The sequence below is a fragment of the Trichoplax adhaerens genome, genomic scaffold, assembly GCF_000150275.1.
Source record: "Trichoplax adhaerens TRIADscaffold_17 genomic scaffold, whole genome shotgun sequence".
Lineage (NCBI taxonomy): Eukaryota > Metazoa > Placozoa > Uniplacotomia > Trichoplacea > Trichoplacidae > Trichoplax > Trichoplax adhaerens.
Genome location: NW_002060959.1, coordinates 483097 through 505634, shown reverse-complemented (window position 1 = coordinate 505634; position 22538 = coordinate 483097). Strand labels below are relative to the sequence as shown.

Sequence of the window (22538 nt, the reverse complement as noted above, 5' to 3'; positions counted from 1 at the left end):
TAAATAAAATTTAAATTTAAAATGTACCCACAGTATTATTCTATCCAATCCTACTTGATCTTTTTATTCCCAACTGGTCCAACTGAATTAACCTGTACTCATCTTATCAATCTATATCAAGTTAGCATTGTCATCTTTTCAATCCTTGATGGCAAAACGGCCATCAAAAATAGAGAATGTTGTTTTCCTGCAGCTGTAGGTACATCGATTAGATATTTTTTTCTACCATTACGTGGAATGCTGTTTGAATGCAAATGATTTTGTACTTACCTGCTTGCCATGTCAATATTTTAACAAATTACAATCGATATTATCAAGTAGCGTATAAATAGCATTGGCTGAATAAAAATGAATTGAGCGTTTTTATTATTATTCCGCGGCAAATTGAAGAAAGGATGATAATTAATAAAAGTATAGGTAGCTCGATGAATTGAAAATACCATCTCAGGGCAGATGGTAAAAGCCACATATTATTCGTTGATCGATCACTATCGAGTTGATACTTGTAGATGTTGCTGTTCGCCTAATGGATTGAATATTGTTCCATTACTATACAAGTATATTGTTTATTTGCTATTGGTGCTACCAATAGGATACATTGATCAACAACAAGAAAATTTTTTTCTTTTGTAACTAGTATTATACCGATTCTTGTATACTCTCATTATTTTGATTCTTTTTGATTAATACAGTGGTATTATCAAATTTCTTAATCATGCCGTGTAGTGATATTTTCATATGGGAAAGCAATGGTAGTAATACTTTGACCAGCAGTAGATCAGTATAATACTAATCTAATTTCCGATGAAGCTCTGTTGATATTGATGTGGATATTCGACTCCACCTTTTTGATTCTCAGCTTTTTTATTATGTTTTTACTGGTCACGTACTGTCCATGGCTGATATTTATAATGAAAAGGTCATTCATTTTATCTATTCTAATGAAAGGATGATGAAGATCTCCATTCTTCGAAAAGCGACAATGAAAGTACAGATTGGATCTGGGATTGGTCGGGCAGACCTGAGCCAGAACCGATGCAGTATGTCTACTCTTCATCAATAAACTCATTGCTTTAGAGCATAAATTTAATGTCTTTATAGATAATCGATATTCGATATAGCATTCTTATAAAGTAGCAATGATAGAAAACAACTTTTCTGCACTACTTGCTATACGATCATTATATCAGCTGTCAATTACTATCATGGTATCTTTGGATGACTACAATGTTTATAAATTGATATTTATGATTCTTCCTACTGACGTTTATTTATAGACCATGGAAATTTAATCATCGCGGAACTGAAAAGATATACAACTTTAGTTTTAGGAAGAGTAAACTGATAAGACGGTAAAATTTGATCATAGTCACCATAGCGTATACTGTGATAGTCATTTTATCAGAACAGTATAATCTACTGTACTGTATACTTTTGTATCAAATTATTGACTTGTACAATGTTTCCTATAAGTATCATTCTTTACTGAATTAAGTATTATCGTAGTATACTTGCTAATGAAGAAATAGTAATTAATTTTAAAATTTTGACAGATGGAAACTTTTGCTACCAACGTTAATACTAACTCATTTGTTAACTCTTGGTATTGGGTATGTAATCTTGCAATTAGCCTATACTGTATTACTAAATATACCATTCTATATCTATTAATTATCAACACATTCATGCTTTCATAATCGTAGACCTAAAAAGGGATCGGTATTAACATGGTTCTAATTCTATTTAATACAGTTTCTTTATTGGCAAACGTTTTGCAAGTTCCAATGGCGAGGGCATTGAATTATGGTAACAGACAGGTTTTAAATTACTTGGAAAGTTGATCAATTTGTACAGTGTTTTGGACTAGCTCGCTGATAGGATTGAAATCGTGTTTCAATTGGTGATTCTGTCGCTAAAGATTATTTTCATCACTTATAGTTTAATGATACAGTAGTTTTATCAATGTAGAATGTGTGATTGTATTTAGCTTGTTATCCATTTAAATAACAACAAACACTAACATTTTTGCCTGCTTTGATACAGTAATTATAAGTTAAATCAAAAAGTACAATCCTACGTAGCAAAATTTTGCTCATAGCGTAATAGGAATAGTTCACTTTAATCGCCTGCTGTAACATAAGATATTAATATATTAATTGCAGTCATGTGAAAAATTTGTACCCATACCGAGAGCGCTTAACATATTAAATCAAAATTAAGTCGATATATTAACAAATGGTAACAGTTGAAGCTTGTGTCGCCTAACTTTGCGTATCATGGCAGCTCATGTTATACACCATTGCTTGTATGAGAAAAAATAGTCAAACGTTTATGTCAGAATATAAATTATCGGCTATGATATTCCGTTTAGTGGCTAATTATAAGCGATGGCTGAAGCCTCATTGTATGTAATAACATTGATTATAAAAATAGCTAATGGGCGCATTCAGAGCCGTGATTCAGTACCCTAAGAAAATTTAGAACGAATTGTAGCATGTTGTACTAGCACTTAATTGTGTTTAATATTCATTATATTGAGAAAATCGAATGCATTACTAGTAATTGCTATTGGTATGCTTTCTGCCGTTTTAATAGTAAATAAATTAGTATGTTTTGAAATATTGTTAAAGATAACAAGAAGTCTGTACCTGCATCTTTCCATATTATTTACTGTAAAGAGTAATTTATTGTCATTATTCATTACTAATGATTGGTAGTGGTCTTCAGTAAATTATTCAGTCCATATTTATATAGATAATTGCGTTTTAAGAAATAAAATGAATGAATTAGATAAAATGGCGTTGTGAGTTTATTGAAATAGATTGCAGTATTTGTCGGATCGAGCTTCTCTATTTACTCTTGCATGCGGTATACATTCTAGATCTAGATAGTACCAGCAAGCAAGGCATTGCATAACAACCTTGACACTTACCTTACGTGTATTTTAGGAAAGTAACACAATATACTATTTGCTTTTTAGGAAATACATTTTAGACATGGATGGCCAAAGTGCGCAGGGTATTATACAACATAGCAAAAAATCTAAAGTATTTGGGATAGTGACACAACAGGAACTACTTCGGCTAGCACATAATAATAATTTTCATGTGTCAAAGCATATAAACGCTGGATTAGAAACCTGTATTACTATTTTCATTCAATTTATTAATACTGTAAAAACAGACCTACGCAATTTTTAATTAATTTCATCGTAAACCACCAGAAAAATTAACCATGCTCTACAAGTTAGGAAAGCACTATAATTTGATTACTACGAATGAATTAATGTAAAGTTGATGTACTCTAGCTATATACGTAAGTTCTAGTTGATGAAACAAACGTATACATGGCACAAATTCTGCGGTTTACGCTTATAAGATGATGAGTGTTTAAGTCATAATTCTAGGTACAATGTGACGTTACAAAGAGTAACACTGACAAATACACATCAAAAAGAATTGATATCTTTTCAATATAATTAAACAGAATTTTTATGACATAGTAAAATTCAATTATTTAGACCTATGTAGCTTTCATTTACACGAGCTACTAATGTAGTAGTCATCTTTACTTTCATCATAATATTTCACAGGCATTTAGAAATCCTTCATTTGGGATTTGTAGCCTGATTTCGACATTAAGCGTTATTAACTGCAGATATCCATTACCAACGGATATTGCAGTATATTCCACTAGTACTTAAAATTTCTCGAGACTCGAAGGTAAAACGCGAGTTAAATAATATAAGTTAAGTTAAATAGTACTAAACCAACCTATCGTGACCGCTATGAATAATAACAATCTTCAGCATGTTGTTTATAATCCCTTGTTGAAGTAAACCTTTTCAATGGAATTATCGTACTTTTTAGAAATAATTTCCTGCAACTGTGATTCCAACTTGTCAGTTTGAAGAGAACTAAAAATAGAGAATGGAAATGGGATACTTTTTTTTAGAAGTGCTTTGTGTATATTAATCAATCTTGATTGAAGATTATGGTTTTTTCGGTATTTCATAGAAATATGAGCATACCTTTTTTGAGGGAAAATGGCACAAGCAGCTGGAGTCATTACTATTAAGCTGAAACACACAGCGGTAAAACATTATGATAAGCCCTACTTACAAGATTTACCAAAATTACAACTACAAGCTAGTGCAGATCAAAGAATCAAATAATTAGTCGCTATGCCAGTGAACGCTAAGCTATCATAATAGTATTTTATGAAAACTTTTAATTTGATGGTCATCTCTTAGAAATTAAAACTTACAACATTCCGACGAAAAATGTTTGTATTGGGGCTCCAAGAAAGGGAAATCTCTATAAGACATAATTTCAATGAAATTATTTTACATTACCTACATCTTGGACAAAACGAATACATTGAACGAACCTTCATGAATGGTGTCTTATCAAATCGTTCCATAAAAAAGGGTAAAAAAGCTAGCAATGAAATTTTAAGCGTTTAATTCAATTATTAAAGGGCCATTTACTCATTAAGAGTGACAATTATAAACTGCCTAATTCACTTCAGGAAACTCACTCATCCCAGGAGCAGCCATAGTTATTCTTGAAACGCAAACCTGAGAGATTGCTTTTCTAGCAGCGACCTAATAGTCAATAGAGTCTGAATATCAATATACAAATTTGATGTAGTAGCTCGTTTGTCGATGTATCAATATACATTTGTGTGATACAGTAGTCTTTAAGTTAGCCATATCAACAACATTGTTATTCTCAAGTTCGAGTAACCTTAGACTCCCCAATGTTGTTTCCGTCTTGATCGGTTACTATAATACCGTCTAGTAGTTCCCTAAACAACGTCACAGAATAGAACGCTATAAGATAGAATATTCTATTCTAGCACTGCTAGTGAAATTTAAAATGTATCCGTTACCTTTGCCTCATAAGAGGAATGTTGACACAGTTCGCTGCAGCAACAGCAGCAAACGGGACTAGTCTAGCAACTACTGGGCGGGCTCGCTAATTTGGCATTGATATATGTTGTACAGAAGAAGAAGTAATTACAGATAATATGATATAGTGTTTGTTGGTACTCGTATATAAGATATTTATTTACCTTGGTTAAAGAATTTAAAGCTAAAGCGGTAGCAACTGCGGCGCTCGTAGCCGAGACATAGGCTGCACCTAATTGTCTAGTTCAGGGTTGGATATGTTTGATGTTAATAACGGTGCAAGATTAATCTAAAACTCTGCAGTTTATAGACGTACAGTCTGTCAGTATCTCCTATTACTATAAAGCAGTCTAACTTACGTGGTGGATATAGGCGATTTAGCATTTCGATTAGTATAGTTGGCTAAGGCATTGAAAGACTGATTAATCCATTGCCAAAAGACAACCGCCGGCATCGTCCTAAATTGATCATTCATGACGATCAAATAATCACGCTATAGTACATCAGAATCATATTACCATCTTGTAAGCATGATTCAACTATGATTAGTCTACTGTTTCTTCTACTATCGAATATACAGTAAGTGATTTACGTCCGAAATATAACATGAGTGTGGGTCGAATGATACTAGGCTGCAAAGCTTACCTGTACCACTGCAGCATACAGCCAGTAATGATCATACCGCCAGGGACTTGAAAAGACATTCTACCGATAACATTCATTAAATCTCCAGAATCGGGGTGAAAGGCTGAATCGTAGATGGTTTTAGCCTGGCGGATTTGCTGTAAGGTTGTTCCTGGAGGTTCACGGTTTTCCCTAGTGTTGACAGATGCACAGTATTGCTATCGGTGAGGACGACTAGGCTATTACAAAGTAAGCACAACTCTGATTAACGATGCATTGAAAATAGTTGAGGAACCTGTATGCCTCCACGAGTTCCTTGGCTTGAAATAGTTCCTTATCGGAGTGTAGTCCATTCATGGGATTGGTAACATTGAAAAAACGTTTAAATCTGCCCATAAATGTGTTCTGATCCCATCTTGGTTTATCAATATCGATACGATCGGTATTGGTGGACATTTTTGGCGTTGCTTGCGGTTGTATTCTTTACTGTGCACTATAATAGAGAGTATGCAACATCATTATGAAGAGTTAGTAACGGGCCCGTATGCCATCTCTATAAATTCTTCATTTTCTTCAGTATATTAAAAGTACTGGAAGGTGTGTCTACCAAATTATCCCCGCGTAGGCTCCATATCAGGAGTACAGTACTGTAGGATCATTCCATGGGCTACCGGTAATCAAGTAGCTGCGAATAATATTGTCATTATTATTACATACAAGATACTGCCTTCGATTTATAGCTCACGATTAGACTGCAAAACTATGGACGGATTCATGGACGATATTGAAGCATTCCATGCCTAAGCTACAGTATGGAAGTGATCTCAATTTCTTCGGAGGACTTTTGCTTGCATAGATTGATGCATGCAAGTTTTTGAAGAAAGTGATCAAAAAGCTACCGAGGGTGTTGGCAAGTAAATGAATGAGATGAAATGGAGAATGAAACTCCATTCTGCTGGTCACAGTCGTACGTTACTACTTTAAGTTCATGACCATCTTGAAGTGGCACAGGGTGGAGTCTTCCTAGTCAATTTTGTAGTCATACTCGAGGAAAGACTTTGGACTCATTCAGCAATAGAATAGAGCTATAGACCCGTGGAACTAACCTTAATGAGCTAGATGTAGGCAAAATAAGGCGCTTACCTGTCTGATCGCAGTTTGTTATTATTGTTGCCCGCACTCAGCAGGTATTGCAATTGGAATCAGTCGGTCAAAGCGATTTTTCAACAGGTAAAATGCAGTGTTGATCGGCAATTTTGATCCAATAAACAACTTCAAGCTATCCGTTCCTTTAAAGGGAAACGCGCTGATCCAGCTCGGATTTGATCTTATTCTATTCGTTTCGCCCAGGTATCAAGCTGGCGGGTGCAGCAATCATCGACGCTTGGTGCTTGGTACTGCCTCAAGAAAGCTTCCAATCAGGTTTGCAACCGGATTTGCAGCTTGAAAACGGTGGTCGTCCTGTTGCTCTAGCTGGCCTGTCTTGTCACCAAATCACTTCTCCATGGCAGACTAGTATCAGACATGCCATCCTGTTACACAAGTATACTATACAGTAGACTGTCGATTGATGAAATCGCCTTTCCATTGTGCGGGGGGGGGGGACAGGTTCAAGATTCCTGTTATTGGACGCTGTGCAATACTGGTGTCACTGTAGAGTCAAGCATGAGGGATTCCTTCTATCGTGACACATCAGTGTACGGTACAAAACTGCGTGCAGGACAGGAATCCTGTCCAAGATTTCTATTATTGAACCGTGTGCAATACTTGTGTCATTTCTTCATCATCATGACCAGTTTACAGTGTACAGTGTACAGTACCGTGCAGCGCTTGTACTGTAAATTGGACACTCTGTACTGTACGGTACAGGAAGTGAGACTTGTGTAAAAAGGAGAACGACTTTTGGAAAGGAAGTGCGACTTCTGTATTCTCACTGCTGTATCATACCCATTGCTTGTACAGCACTGTCTATCTAGTTGACTGTATGCTACCTCAGGCCAGACCATTCAATAGTGCTACTGAAACTCTACTCAGTTTGGCTGTGAGATAGACAGTCGAGGTAGGTAGAGTACGCGCACACTAGATTGTATCATTCTCCATCACTGCAGGCGGTGGAATCAAGCATTGAATCCTGTCCTACAGTACAAACTCTAGTACCGTACCACTGCCTAATGTACTGTACATTGTACACTGTACAGGCTAGGCCATTCAATGGTGCTACTGAAACTACACTCAGCTCCGCTACTGTCAGACAGGGTGTCGAGGCTGGTAGAGCACGCGACCACCAGATCGCATTGTTCTCTATCATTCCAAGTGACCGTGTTTACGTCAAGTGGCACCGGTTCGGTTCGGTCCGCCGCATTGTTGTGTACCATATTTCTTCTTGCTAAACTGCGACTACCCCTGGTGGATATTAGTGGACAGGCATCTGTTGTCGACGACTAGAAATGATCAGAATTGCAATTTCGTCTTTACGTGATCTTACCATCAAGAAGGTAAGAAAGAAATACTTATCATCATGCATGACTAGAGCGTGAGGATGGCTAGAAGGAGACGGTATCATCGATAACGTGAATTCTCTTTCTTTCTCTAGTCACTACCCGGCGTGACAACCTTGGCTACACGATCACTCCATGTTGGCAAGCCATCATGCCAGGTAGGCAAATTGGCAGAGAAAATGCTTCCTTTGCCAATCCAATGGATAGCAATTCCATGCCCATCAGACTAGTGATAGTAATAGCAGGAATCGATGACACCTTGTCAGCCACAAATTGATGCATTGGTTGTAGGGATAAGGCTATACAGGCCATCAAGGGGCAACATTGCATGATTGTGCTTGCCCCCACGTTATAGTCTGACCACCTATGTAAAACAGTCGTCTGCAGTCGTTGACGTAGTAGAAATAACAGTCTAAATCTTTCTGCTACAGATTCCATCATGACCTAGCTTACCACTCCAACTTATTCGAATGGAGTCAAATCGTTCCAACCATGTCTATACCTAGAATAGTCTGCATCATAAGCTTGTACCATTGCTTCGTAAACGACAAAAGGATGGTGATACTGTACAGGATGCGACCCATTAAATTACCACTAACATGAATTAATGAAACTATGTACTCTATCCATATCAAGAATCAATCGTATCATTATTTTACAGAAAGGAGAAAAACGGATTATCACAGTCATACCTGGAGATGGAATTGGACCGGAACTCATCGATAGTGTGGCAACGTTGTTAAAGTAAGTAAGTTGGATCATAGGATCAGTGAAGTAATAGCGTTCACCTTTGATTTTGCAATTTACCGTAATGACAATCATATTCAATGGATAGATGGACGAAAGTTTGTGGAATCGATCCAGTTGTGTGATAGGACTTTACTTCTAGGCTATTTCTCCTTCTCTTAGCGCTAGTGTTTTATCAGCCAAAATAGCCAAAAAAATGATTGTCTCCATAGATGCGTTCATTAACCAATAATTTATCTTCTACTCCAACTGCCATCGTTGTGTTACTTTTACTTGATCGATTATTGAATCATGTCTGCTTGCGCATGCAAATCAAGCACATTTTACATTTTCTTAGTTATCCTCATGTCGGGCTTTCTTTCTCTCCATCGATACTTTTGCTGCTCGTGTAGTTTTTGCAGTGAAATAAACCAATGGCTGGTGAAGTTTTCTGTCGATAGATTGATTGATTACTCTCCATGATTCACTTCGCTGCTCGTACACATTTTCAATGAAATAAACTAGTGGCTTGTCAATTCAATTGATTACGCTTTTGGATAGTTGAACCAATTTTACCCACTTTGTTGTCCTCATATCAGGCTCTCGCTCCATCGATTGCTTTGCTGCTCGCTCGTGTACTTTTGTCAATAAAATAAATAAACCAATGGCTTGTAAATTCAATTGAAACTTTTGACATCATCATTTTTTAGTCATGTTAATGCACCGATTGAATTTGAAGAAGTTCCAATTAGGTAAGCAGAAGTAATTCCAACGAAAAGCTGTAATTCTATAAATGAATGATTTAAAGGACCAACATGATTTTTGAATGAGTAAAACGTATAATACAGTACATACTTGATCTCTGCGCCTTACTGTTCTTCATTATTGCTATACTAACGTCAATGGAGGCTTCGTACTAACTCACTTGTATCGTACGACATCATAATCAACAATTATATCGACATAATCCGAATCTCATTGATAGTGATATAGCAGGATCAAGACTAAGAGGAAGTGATTCCCTTAATAAGGCTGTCGATTCCGTACAAAAGAATAAGATTGGCTTGCAAGGTTATCAAACTCTTTATCATACCCGTATATCCAGTGAATAGAATTGATAATATCGATATTTTAAAAATTGCTAACTGTCCATTTGATAAATTATTATTATTATTTTGATGTACCAAAAAATGTAACCTTTTCAGTTCAAAATGGCCGATACAAAATAGATTACGTCTGCTAGTGCTGCTGTTATTGCAGCTTATATCGCTATAGCAATTATTGACCAATGTTCAAGAAAAATAGAATACTGATCAATTGACCCTTTATCGGCATAATGTAATAACAGGTTTTGTAGAAACTGCCGTTCATGGAATAGAGAGACCAGTTGGCATGCGGCTTATTAATAAATTGGAACTCTTTGCCAATGTGGTAAACGTCAAGAGTATTCCTGGTATTAAAACACGTTATGGTAACATTGATTTTACAATTATACGTGAACAAACAGAGGATGCATTTTCCGGCCTCGAGCATGAAGTAAATAACCATTGTACATTTAAAACCATCAATAGGATCATCTACTAGCTATTAATCAATTGAATCATGTTTTTTATCAGACGGTCCCTGGAGTTGTTGAAAATCTTAAAATTATTACTAGGAAACAATCATTAAAGATTGCTCAATTTGCTTTCAATTATGCACAGAAGAATAAGCTATCAAAAGTGACAGCAGTTCATAAAGCCAATATAATGTTTGTATTGATGTACATTAATTTGACCATAAGGTTTTACATGGTTAACATTGTACTGTATACCAATATTTCCTCAACAGGAAATTATCCGATGGTCTATTTTTGCAATGCTGTCGAGAGGTTGCCGAATTATATCCTGCCATTGAGTTTACCGAAATGATTGTAGACAATGCATGTATGCAGGTTAGACCAATATTTGTTCAATGTTGCTACTACACTTTTCCTAATATACTACTATATTGAAATAACTTTGGTAGATGGTTATCAATCCTTATCAATTTAAAGTATTGGTGGTACCCAATCTTTACGGTAGTATCTTAAGCAATCTGGGTGCGGGCCTAATTGGTGGAGCAGGGTTTGTCCCTGGATACAGCATTGGCCGTGAATATGTTCTTTACGAGCAAGTTAGTTGTTAATATTTCCAATTGACACTATTTATATTTGTGGCTATAATTTCTAAAGTTGGCTACTTTGATGTATCAAGGGTGCTAGGCATAGCTTTGGCCATGGGGCAGGAAAAGATGTTGCTAATCCTACAGGTTTTATCATCAGTGCTGTTGCAATGCTGCGTCACATGAAGTAATTGGATAAACTATCTAATTAATACATTGTCGATAGCGTACATGTTGAAAGTATATTATTATAGAATATCAAATTCTTAAAACTATGATGCATTTAATTTCTAGCTTACATACGTATGCTGATGCAATTTACAACGGCTTAATGAAAGTTATCAAAAACAAAAAGGTAATACTAAGAGTATGCCAGATACCTACATACATTCCATTTCTTGACATTATTCTTTCTTGACAGATTAAAACTATCGACATGGGCGGCCATGCAAGCACAACTGAGTTTGTGCAAGCTATGACGGAACAAATTATGCCTATAGTATAATTTTTTAATGTATCAATCGGATTTTGAATGAGTATTATTCAATAGCTATCGATACAAAGCTGCTATGATGTTGTGGCTGCTTGATATCTTAGTAGGCTTCTTAAGTCATTTTTTTAATGTTATAAAATTTGTAATTTCATGCTTGTAATTTATTTAATCATTTTCGCCAAAACTAACCACCTATTTACGGACTTGTTATCAGATATTAGCATATGTAATAAACAACATTGTGATCCTTCAAAAAATTATAATATCGATGTCTAATGTTGGCCATGCTGTTAAAGATATCATTTTGTTCAATTAAATAGCATCCCTATGATATGCATATAAAATAAGCAGGCACTATTTGCCAATTCATTGACAGTTCTAGTATAACAAAGCCTTGAAATAAAGTGATATAAACTTTGTAAGAAATGAAACCAATTGAACTTTAACCTAGCAATGCACGATAAACTTAATTATATGTAATCCGGTAAACCTTTTCTGCCATGGACCACAAAATTGATGCCATCTAAGTCGGTCACAGGTTGACAGAGAACAACTATACAGTAGTAACTACCCTACGTAGTAAACCTTACTCTAATAGTTCCTCATAAACTACAATTACAGTTAAATTAAACGCAGTCTTTCATACCGCCTGCTTATTATTTTCAAACCAATAAGGTTCTAGATATCGCGACCTATATTTCCCGACTACACTTATATGTATCAATACATTTTGTAATTGATGTTAATAAAGGTCTAAATTGGAGACATATAGAAACAATCAGTAAAAATGCTGTAAAGTAAGGAACTGTTACTTTAATTAAACCAATATTACGAAATCAGATCTAAACCAAGATACGAGTATTCGCTAATACAAATCATACTTTCACGAATGATCAACTGACCAACGTTTTTACCACCATACACGCAGCAAGAAGTAAAACGCCAATCGATAGACATTAACAAGATTCGATTGACAGGATTAATTTTATTACATACCTAAAATAACAGTCCAACATCGTGATTTAACATTGTAAAAGTACCCTTATACAATGAATTAACACTAGCATAATGTAAATTGCAATCAAAAGTTAGTAGTTTGGAAAGTTTGCATCGATAGAGTCAACTGTTGTAATATCGGTATATATCGAAAGGCTACGATTATATCAATTTTATTACAGTCGTACCGTATAGCGGTATTATAGAACTATATCATAATAAGATTATTACAGTTTTCTTAGCCATTGAGTACAAAACAAGAGGCAATCATAAAGAAGTGCTTCAACGGATTGAGAGTTGGATCTATAAGGCTATATAATAGAATATAAAATAAAATTATGATGTATCGTGGGCCAGCAGTAACCTGATTTATTGGTGTCAACACCAACAAATAAGGAAATAGTTGTATTTATAATAAGATTATACTATCACTAGTTCTCACCTTTGATAATGTTGACAGCTATTGGTTATTTTAAACGTTTGCACTTAGCCAATCAAGACCATGCTAAAATAAAGCGACAATGATAACTGTCAAATAGATTTATTATTTCTAACATAGGCGCGCTATAAAATAAAAATTGACTACATCATCATAATAATCCTAATATTTTTATTAAGCTTCTTTTCTAAATTAAATTGGTGGAGAAATAAATTTTATTGGTCATACACGTATATATCTTGAGAAATGAAAATATTGCTGGACACTGATGTTGTTACTATTGATAGTTAACTAAATGTAGATACTAGTATAGTAAAACAGTAGTTAATACTTATCGCGAATTAGGTGACGATTCTATGAGTAGTTTTGTATGGTTGCATAAATATTTTACGGATTGTGGTAAGTTCTTTAGAACAGTTGGATTTAAAATTTTGTAGACAATCTACACTATATTTTAGACTTTATCGTTAGCAAGAAGTATCTTGAGATGCAGTATAGAGATTAAGAAAGACCTTTCTTATTATACGATTTAAGTTAATAGAGATCTTTTTCAGTCTATAAAATTGGAGCACTAGTATATGGTGTAATATGTTTTGTAATGACTTAGCTGAGGATCACAGAGAGTGAAGTACGTACTGAAGGACACAGCATAAGTAAATAGGTTTATTGATTTTTAAGAACTCACGAGCATAAGAACAATATATCAAAACTGGTTAATTACGGAATGCCTTTAGTTTATAAGTAGTATGTGGTCACGTACGATACAGTGCGATTACTGTATAATAATGATGAGAATGATTAATCTATAATTAAGAGTGCACTATCAATTCAATAAATCGATAAAATACCTCATCTTTTGCACGCATTAACTAACAGATGTGAAATTTTAGAAACACGAATATATATAATTATAACGGATATAATTAATAATGTAATGAAATTATCGGAGATTGTAATGAAATCAAACTCAAAATATCGTACTTTATGATATACGATCTTGTTTGCAAAATAAGGTAATGAAAGCTTTATTTTAATACTGATTTGTGAACGTCTTTCGGAATTAAGCACTTACCGAGATGCCCTCTCCTGTTGTCGCTGAGCAAGCTTGTATTTGCCATTTACGATCACGAATTTTATGAAGATTAAGATTTTCAGCAATTTCAGATGCAGATGCAGCACTTAACAAATCTTGTTTATTAGCAAATACCAAGACAGGTATACCAGCTAATTTATCTTCATCCAATAGGTCGCCAAGTTGCTACATGATAAGTTTAAGTAAAAATATTAACAATGGCCATTAAATATTAAACAGGTTATCTTTAAGTTAAGACAATTGATCATAACTATCGAAATTAGTTTTCTTTATATTCTTGGCGTCATCGAAATACCAGCTAATAGCAATTCAATAGTGGTAATGCTGTAGGGCTAATTATAGTACCAAATAATTATGAAATGAACAAAAAATCAGTCTTAAGAAACTAGATAATATTACAGATTAAGACTACAAATCTTGGCAAGTTTTTTTTGATACTGAACTTCGTCTATTTTGTAATAAATAAATTTGAATAATTGTGTTTTACAAATACACTCCATCTGTAACTACAGCCTGCAGTATACCTGCTATAATTATGATGCATAATGATTGCATAGATAATATATATGTAAAACTATAAAAGTATCTTCTATTAATTACTGTAGTGATAATCAAATAAAAATTGTAATGGTAGGGAGAACAAGTAGCTTAGAGTAATTAAAATAAGAGAAAATAAGAGAATTATTCAAATAAAATGGCGCTTCAGAATGCTAAAAGAGGCTATTTTAAAAAGTGCTCTGATATAGAAAATAAAATGAAACTATTGCATGTTTTATACCGCTAGTGAAAACTTCTATTGCTGAAGGTGTTAAAAATTTGTATTGGAACATAATGAAATTTTTTATGACACCCTGAGAGGCCTTTCAAGCCTACACACATTCTCACATTTTGCCTGCCTAGTACCATACTAGTACGTTATCAAAGTGTTTGCGTCAATGTCAATTAATTTTGCAATATGTATGCCACGTAATTATTATAGATATCGTGGCCAATCGCGTTAGCATATTCTACTGTAGGTGTATCATTTCAAGAGCTTTATATTTTACTGCATTGATGTATTTATGGCAGACCAAAATGTCATCCTGTAGTTGTTATAAACTTTGGTGAGTTCGCTGGAAGTAGAATAAAAAGCTATCCCCTAAATATCGGACAATCGGAGTCATATCACTGTAATCCTAATTACTAATCTTCTTTGGTATGCACCCAAAAATATTACAGATTTAAGGCGTACTTAGAGTGTATAATCCGAAGCTAGATTACCAGTTTTATACTCAGAGTTTTATAGTTTAGGATTTAATTTTAATCATTTATACAGTATTTGAATTATAACTCTTGCATGTTGAATGTGAATCTTTGTGTCTGTCCTATTTGTATATTTCCTAAATTCTGAATGATTCTGATATTAGTTTTAGATATATGACGGGTATTTCTATTTTTGAACTCAAGTAGAAATGAAAATAAGGTCTGATATCATATGAGTCTAACGAATTAATCGGTAAACGGCGTAGACTAAAATATTCTTGGAAACTATAAGATTGATAACTTGAAATTTATTCCTATTTGATGTACTATAGGATATATTTATGCTATAAAAAATAGAACTAATTCAGCACTGGTGCCGTAGGTAGTATAAACTTTATAAACCACTGTTATAGCGACACTTAACTATAGTCTTAGCTACAATATTAAATCCATATGGTACGTAATTAAAATTTACTAAGAGCGTCTTTTACGCAATTAAAATGATAATTTTGAATTAAATCAATAAACAAATATTACTTTCATAACAGGGGAATTACTTTAATACGCTAAAAGGGGTAGAATTGTATTTTATCTTGATTTTAGGGGGATGAAAACAAAGGCTGCTTTGAAAGAAAGTAAAGAAATGTCTGACATTTGTATCATAAATCGTATATCCTACAGAGATGTATTTATAGATATCAAGATGGCTCCAAATTTGATTATTTGCAATCAAATATAAGGATAACACAGGAATAAGAGACAATAATAACCAAAATAATAAGGTAACATTAGGTATTGCATCGCCTAATATACGGACATTAATTCACCAATTGCCAAATGAATATGATATTTCTACAAATTGATTAGTTAATACCTCGCCAGTTTCATCGAATCTTTTGCGGTCGGCGCTATCGATAACATAGATCTATTAGGGATTACAATATTAATGATATATTATGCTGTCAATTGCAATAGCTCAATATTCAAAATTTGGTATATGTACATACGAGTATACACATATTGTAATGAACTACGGTCCTATCTCCGTTGAAAAGCCTTCAAGATGGGCTTACGACAACAGACAATAGTAATAAACTTATCAATCGAACATATGTGAATAATTCGACTGCAACTATTACCAGAACATCGGTATTTTCGAAATAATTACGCCAGTATGGCCGAATTTTTCTTTGGCCTGAAAATTAATTTGGGTGTAATATTAGTTTCATCTCGATAATAAATTTTCTATCAATGCATAGTGAATATTTCGACGTAAAGATACAATTAAGTGTCTAATGTACATATAATATAAATCCTATTTTTACTATTACTAGTATACTTAATCGCAAATTTTCATATGATGACACATATACAATAAATAAGATTACTCTTATAAATTGTTTCGTGATAATAAGTGAAAAACACTTCTAATAATGGGTTAGTAAACTAGACTTAAGATTAATCGTAGATTTGACGGTTAGAAATCATTACAAAGGTTAAATGTTATATGTAACATTTGTATTATTATTATAGAAATAAGAAAGATGGTGTGAACGAATTTCTAAATTTAAATGTTGTATGGGTAACTGATCGTTTCTCATTTGATACGTATTGATATATTAAATAGTACAACACTGCTAATATTGCCTTAAGTTAATGATAATCAAAACGTTTATGATGGTATCGAGTAATGTTGGATCATTATGATTCAATCAATTTTTTTTTGGGGGGTTCCTGAAATCATTGTTTACGCATTAGCCAGCCATACTAAGTGAGTATATCGAACATTATCCAGAGATAATATCTTTTAAGCAAATGGTGTACTACAGTATTGGACTGTAGTATTGAAGCATACCTCCAATATCCCAAACATTTAAACGAAATCCAGATGACTGTACTGTTTTGATATTGAATCCCTATAAAGTAGAAAGGAATACGATAAAATCTAGAATGACGGATGATAGATTGGATGAATTTAGTTTTTCGAATACATTATATTTACTTGTCAGTATAAGTATAACAAGCAAAAATTTTTACTAAATAATGAAAACTAGGTATAATCCTTGATATAGTACGAACAGCGGTCCATACTCACGGGAAAAACATTTATGATCAAGTGATTGCGTTAGCATTGAAATAGCAATGAAATTTGACAACATTAACGTAAATTGGTTAGGAAATATTCATGGAGAAGAAGGATACTTCACTTCATAGCTGAAGTAAAAGTCTAGTGTACTCCTTAAAAGGTCCAGTAATATTATACCTGTGTTGGTGTGATATGGTTAATGTCTTCAGAAGCCAATTTTTTTAGTATTGTTGTTTTTCCTGCATTATCCAATCCTAGTAGTAGTATTCTCAAGTCCTTGTTGCTTTGCTTTTTCATCTTTTTAATTAATGCCAACAGTCCCTATCGATGATATTGGTCATGAGAAATAGAGCCGTTATGCAAAATTTTCATTTTTCCATACATACATCCTATTACCACTGACATGCCTAAGTATGGCTATCTGATATTGACTTATGAAAACGAGTCAAGTTTTTGCGTGATGAAAGAATACGATGAATCAACATAGACTGAAAGGTATTCTACAAACTACTAACGCTACAAATACGAGTATAAAATACAAAGTAAAGTCACGATACATAAAGTTGTATGAATGTATTATGACAGATCATAATTAGGTCAGTGTTATTATATACATAAAAAATACATATAGACCACTTGGCTACTTAATCGTTAGGTCGTTGATGAACAATCCTTTTTTCCTGATTTAGAACAAATTATCCCATTGATATTATCATGACTAAGCCGTTCTTCAATCTACCGTTGATTAGCATGTACAGCAATGAAATTGAAATTATTTACCATTTTGAAATATTATATAATCGGGATTGAACAACCAACCGAGGAAATCTACCAGTTTAATAAAATGATAAGCTATAAGACAACGGATACGTTAGCGATAAAGAAGGTTTTACTGCGCTACTGGTTACTATGATACCATGGGCAGCGAGTGTGCGCAGTCAAGGAGAAGACAGTTTAAAAAATGGTGAAAAAAAGGATCGAGGCCGAAGGAAGAGATGGCAGTTTCCATTACTGTTGTCTACCTCAAATGGTAGTTGCCTTATACTAATTTACTATGGCTTTTATTTTTGTTTCTCATACTTGTATGAGAGCGAAGTCACACACAGCTTCCCCAGTGTATCTTCTGTACACTACAGTACTCTACACTGTAAAGCACAGTACTGTACATTCTAGAAATCTGCTTAAAAGTGTACCATACAGTACTGTAGATCGTATACGGAAGACTGTCTAGGCAAATCACCACTTGCTATTAGGGGTTAGTGGACTACTTCAGACATTCTCCTCAATCAAATTGTACAACACCTGTTCAAACAGAAGTAGTAGCTGAGCTCAGCTGCAGCAATGATTCTCTGGTGAATGGCAAGTGGATTAGCTCGCCATTACAAGTCTGGTTTTACTGCTAGTCAGATATCAATATACAAATTAGAAAGGAACTTGGATGATGCATCTTCAACCATTGATTGAGTGATACAGAATTGGAGAATCCTTGTAAGTTGATTCATGTCTTAACTCGATTGCACCTCTGTCTGTTAATGTCATTTGCAGCTGCCAGCCATGGCAGCTATCGTAATGATAGTGAACAAACTTTAGAATCACTTACTAATGCACTCATTGTATATGCAATGACATTGGTTGCAGGTGAAATGAAATGTCAAGATTAAGGAATCTCTCCGTTGTGCTCAACACGTTGCAACATGAATTATTACCAACTGCTGATAGAATGCAAGCTATTCATTCTACGCGTACTGTCTGGTACCGAGGTGGATGGACTTGGGCCACCTGGCTACCAATGAAAATGCAATCGAGATATCTTGTGCAATCATTTCCCCGTTGCTACTGTAAGTTCTTCCTGCCATATAAACTACAATAACCATGGCTAAATGATTAATGCATGGATAATGAGCAATAGCAAAGGAGATCTTACCATGACCAAGATATTAATAGCCTTGAGATGTTTAGCAGTTAGGGTAATCTCTACAAATGGTATTAACTGTAACTACAGGGCGTCCCGAACACCTGTACATTACAATGGAGACGGCTTGATCTCAATAACTACCAAATTTGTTCATCTAAAATTGTACGACATTTTGGTCACAATTATAAGTGATAGTATAGTCTTTGATATCCATCAAATGGTAGTCATAAAAGATTTCGATCGTATTTTAATTCCCTTCTACATAACAGTATTTATCTAACTACCGTGCTGTGCATGTTTCTCTAGCCAAAAAGCTATCTCAGCATCAACAATTGCAAGAAGTTATAGCCGATGAATTAAAATTTGCAAGTAAACAGCAAAAACAACTAGTAGAGCGTATCAATGCCCAGGTAACCAAGGAAAGACTACGAGTTGCCATTTACTATTGTCATAGTATACAATGCGTTTGGATTGTTACCTAACTTTTCTAAAGCCTACTTCATTCAGTATATACTGTATTAGGCAAAGTTAATAAATGACAAGACATAGCTTACTCTAATAGCACAACTTGGAAAAAATAATCATTTTAATTAGGCCAGCATTTCTACTCTGGAACGGAAAGAAATTTATAAAAATTTGCGTAGAATCGCTCCCTTAGCAAAGCTTTCCGATACTATCGAGGAAAAGAAACAGGTTTTGATTCACCTTCTATGCCCGCTTCAATATTTATCGATGTTGACATGGTTAATGATGCTAATGCGGCTTTTAATGATCAGCAAAATATTAGTTCATTGATAATATAATGCCAAGATACTAATGAGGAGCAATTAAACTGCTAGAAACTTGAAAGATAGCCTATCATGAGCTGTAGATTTATATTCAATTATAGGCAATCAACGAGTTAGAACAGTTAGCGAACGAAGAAAAAGAAATGAGAGAAATCGCCTTGGAAGATCGCAATAAATTAATGTCAGAAGTTAATGCTCTGGAAGTAAGATAATTACTCCCTAGTTTGTTTCAACTTGTTATTTTGAGATACTGTAAGTGAGCTTTAGAATGGTCATCATTTCTAGCAAGAAGCAATCAAGGAATTAGCTGTCAATGATGAAGCCGACGATAGTAATGCTATTATTGAGATACGAGCTGCTACTGGTGGCCTTGAAGCAGCACTTTTTGCTGCTGATTTATTCCAGATGTATAAAAGGTAAGTAATATGGAAGCAATTCTTGTAGTTTTTGGTTGGATACTACTTATTCAATTAGACGTTTTGTCCCGGACAACTAGCTGACCTGTAGCCTTGATTCATGAATTCCATTAGGCATCAATCTAAATTAGTTTCGTCTAAATAAATACTGTTACCTTACGATTTGACTATCTGTTTGTCAATGTTAGATATGCATCCCATCGAAATTGGAAATTTGAAGCATTGAGTTTTCACGAAAACGAAGTTGGAGGTTTTAAGGTCAACAATTTTATGCTACCTACAATTGTATTGGCTCAATAAGTAGGCGTATCATCTTTTATTTATTTTACTTGACTACTATTAGGAAGCGATTGCTAGCATTGTTGGAGCTGGAGTATTTGGTGAAATGAAAGTAACAGCCCTGACTATTTATAGATGTTGATATTACGTAGCAGCGTTCAATTTACTGCTTAGCGATCATCAATTAATATATCCTAAGAGCTGATTCACTCTTTTAGTTAGAATCTGGAGTTCACCGTGTGCAGAGAGTTCCGATTACTGAAAGCGATGGTAGAGTGCATACAAGCACCGCTACCGTTGCTATTTTACCCCAACCGGAAGAGGTAAATATTTAAATAATTATGTTTCATTGTTGTTGCTTAATTCTTAATATTATTATACTGTATCTTATCATCGATAGAAGTATGGTGGTCACTTATTGCTTCGATTGCTTTTGATGTGTTTCAGATTGATATTGTTATAAATAAGAATGACATAAAATTTGATACTTTCCGTGCGCAAGGGTAAAATACAATAGCCATTTATTTCCATTACAATTAAGCGAGTGACTGCGGTTACATTGTAAAGTGAAATTGGTATTACATTCAATTATTAGAGCCGGGGGCCAACATGTTAATACGACAGATAGTGCGGTGCGACTTACACATATTCCAACTGGAATGATTGTGGCCGTTCAAGAAGAAAAATCTCAACATCGAAATAAAGCGAAAGCAATACAAATTCTACAAGCAAAGCTATTTGATGAACAACGGCAACAAAATCAGACAGATCGTGTTCATGCTCGTAGACAACAGGTATCTAGAAAGTTGGCACGACTCATGTAAAATTTGCATTCAGCTTACAATGTCCTAACTATAGATAGGCACAGGTGCAAGATCTGAGCGTATTCGAACTTACAACTACCAGCAAGACCGTATTACCGATCATCGCATAAACATGTCACTTTATGGTATAGACGATTTTTTAAGCGGAAATGAATCCCTGAATCACCTCATGTCTTCACTGCTGGAAGAGAATCGCATGAAGGCAATACGCAACTTTTTAGATGATAGTAAACGTCGGGGAAGCGATTCCGTGAAATAATGAAAAGTATTTGATTATTTTGCAGCTTTATTCTAAATTAATTGGTTGATTCATTGATTATGCCGTGTAAGTTGCATTATTTTTCTGGTTATATTATCGATGACTTTCTTACGATATTAACCAGAAAAAGTGATTACTATACTGCTGATTGGCTGGTTTATAAAGGCATACTTTTAATTTCTGTATTTTTTAAAATGACTGTAAATATTATGATATCAAAATAAATATAATAAGAAATATAATACTAATGCGAGAGTAGAGAGTACGTAACCATGAAATAATCATATAGCAGATTCTTCTTGTCACGTTATATCGATGGATTTTTCATTCATTGATGTTGCAGTACTTCAGTAGAGAGGACGTAAACATAAATAGTCATTAAGCGTGTTCATCTTGTCACGTTATACGTATGGATTATGAACGATAATCCATTGTTGCACTACAAATGTAGGAAATCAGAGAGATGACCTAACGACCAGGTCCTAGTAATCATAGCTATCATTACTTCTGTAGATCAGCATGTCCTAGTAATAATCACTATTATTACGACATCTTGCAATGGATGTGTACCCGATGCACTAGTAGCTACAGATGACCTAACGACCAGGTCCTAGTAATCATAGCTATCATTACTTCTGTAGATCAGCATGTCCTAGTAATAATCACTATTATTACGACATCTTGCAATGGATGTGTACCCGATGCACTAGTAGCTCCATTAAGAGGATCTTCCTTCCTTCCGATGTCCTGTTCATTATCATCCTGATTATGGCTAGACTTCTCCCCATGCGCAGAGCGGACTGTAC

The 22538-nt window shown here is 34.4% G+C and overlaps 4 protein-coding genes across 4 annotated transcripts; 2 read left to right on the top strand and 2 right to left on the bottom strand.

Annotated features, from left to right (window-relative positions):
• Positions 1–3816: 3816 nt before the first annotated feature.
• On the bottom strand, positions 3817–5992 carry TRIADDRAFT_31398 (uncharacterized protein; the record flags this gene model as incomplete). The annotated part of the gene is made up of 11 exons (XM_002116658.1): positions 3817–3916; positions 4031–4078; positions 4267–4316; positions 4390–4439; positions 4540–4606; positions 4749–4809; positions 4894–4979; positions 5077–5152; positions 5272–5370; positions 5558–5728; positions 5832–5992. The coding sequence occupies 11 exons, from the start codon at positions 5990–5992 to the stop codon at positions 3817–3819; spliced, it is 969 nt and encodes a 322-aa protein (XP_002116694.1).
• Positions 5993–10152: 4160 nt separating this feature from the next.
• On the top strand, positions 10153–11407 carry TRIADDRAFT_31316 (uncharacterized protein; the record flags this gene model as incomplete). The annotated part of the gene is made up of 7 exons (XM_002116724.1): positions 10153–10296; positions 10377–10510; positions 10591–10693; positions 10768–10914; positions 10995–11089; positions 11197–11257; positions 11324–11407. The coding sequence occupies 7 exons, from the start codon at positions 10153–10155 to the stop codon at positions 11405–11407; spliced, it is 768 nt and encodes a 255-aa protein (XP_002116760.1).
• An 816-nt stretch (positions 11408–12223) lies between these two features.
• TRIADDRAFT_60721 (uncharacterized protein) lies at positions 12224–17548 on the bottom strand (the record flags this gene model as incomplete). The annotated part of the gene is made up of 6 exons (XM_002116657.1): positions 12224–12391; positions 13903–14088; positions 16040–16090; positions 16305–16360; positions 17021–17081; positions 17429–17548. 6 exons carry the CDS (start codon positions 17546–17548, stop codon positions 12224–12226), a joined length of 642 nt encoding a protein of 213 aa, XP_002116693.1.
• Positions 17549–20257: 2709 nt separating this feature from the next.
• On the top strand, positions 20258–21732 carry TRIADDRAFT_31311 (uncharacterized protein; the record flags this gene model as incomplete). The annotated part of the gene is made up of 7 exons (XM_002116723.1): positions 20258–20370; positions 20559–20628; positions 20714–20761; positions 20868–20972; positions 21097–21152; positions 21245–21443; positions 21508–21732. Coding segments are annotated over 7 exons (816 nt in total), but the record flags the coding sequence as incomplete, so codon positions are not given.
• Positions 21733–22538: the final 806 nt, after the last annotated feature.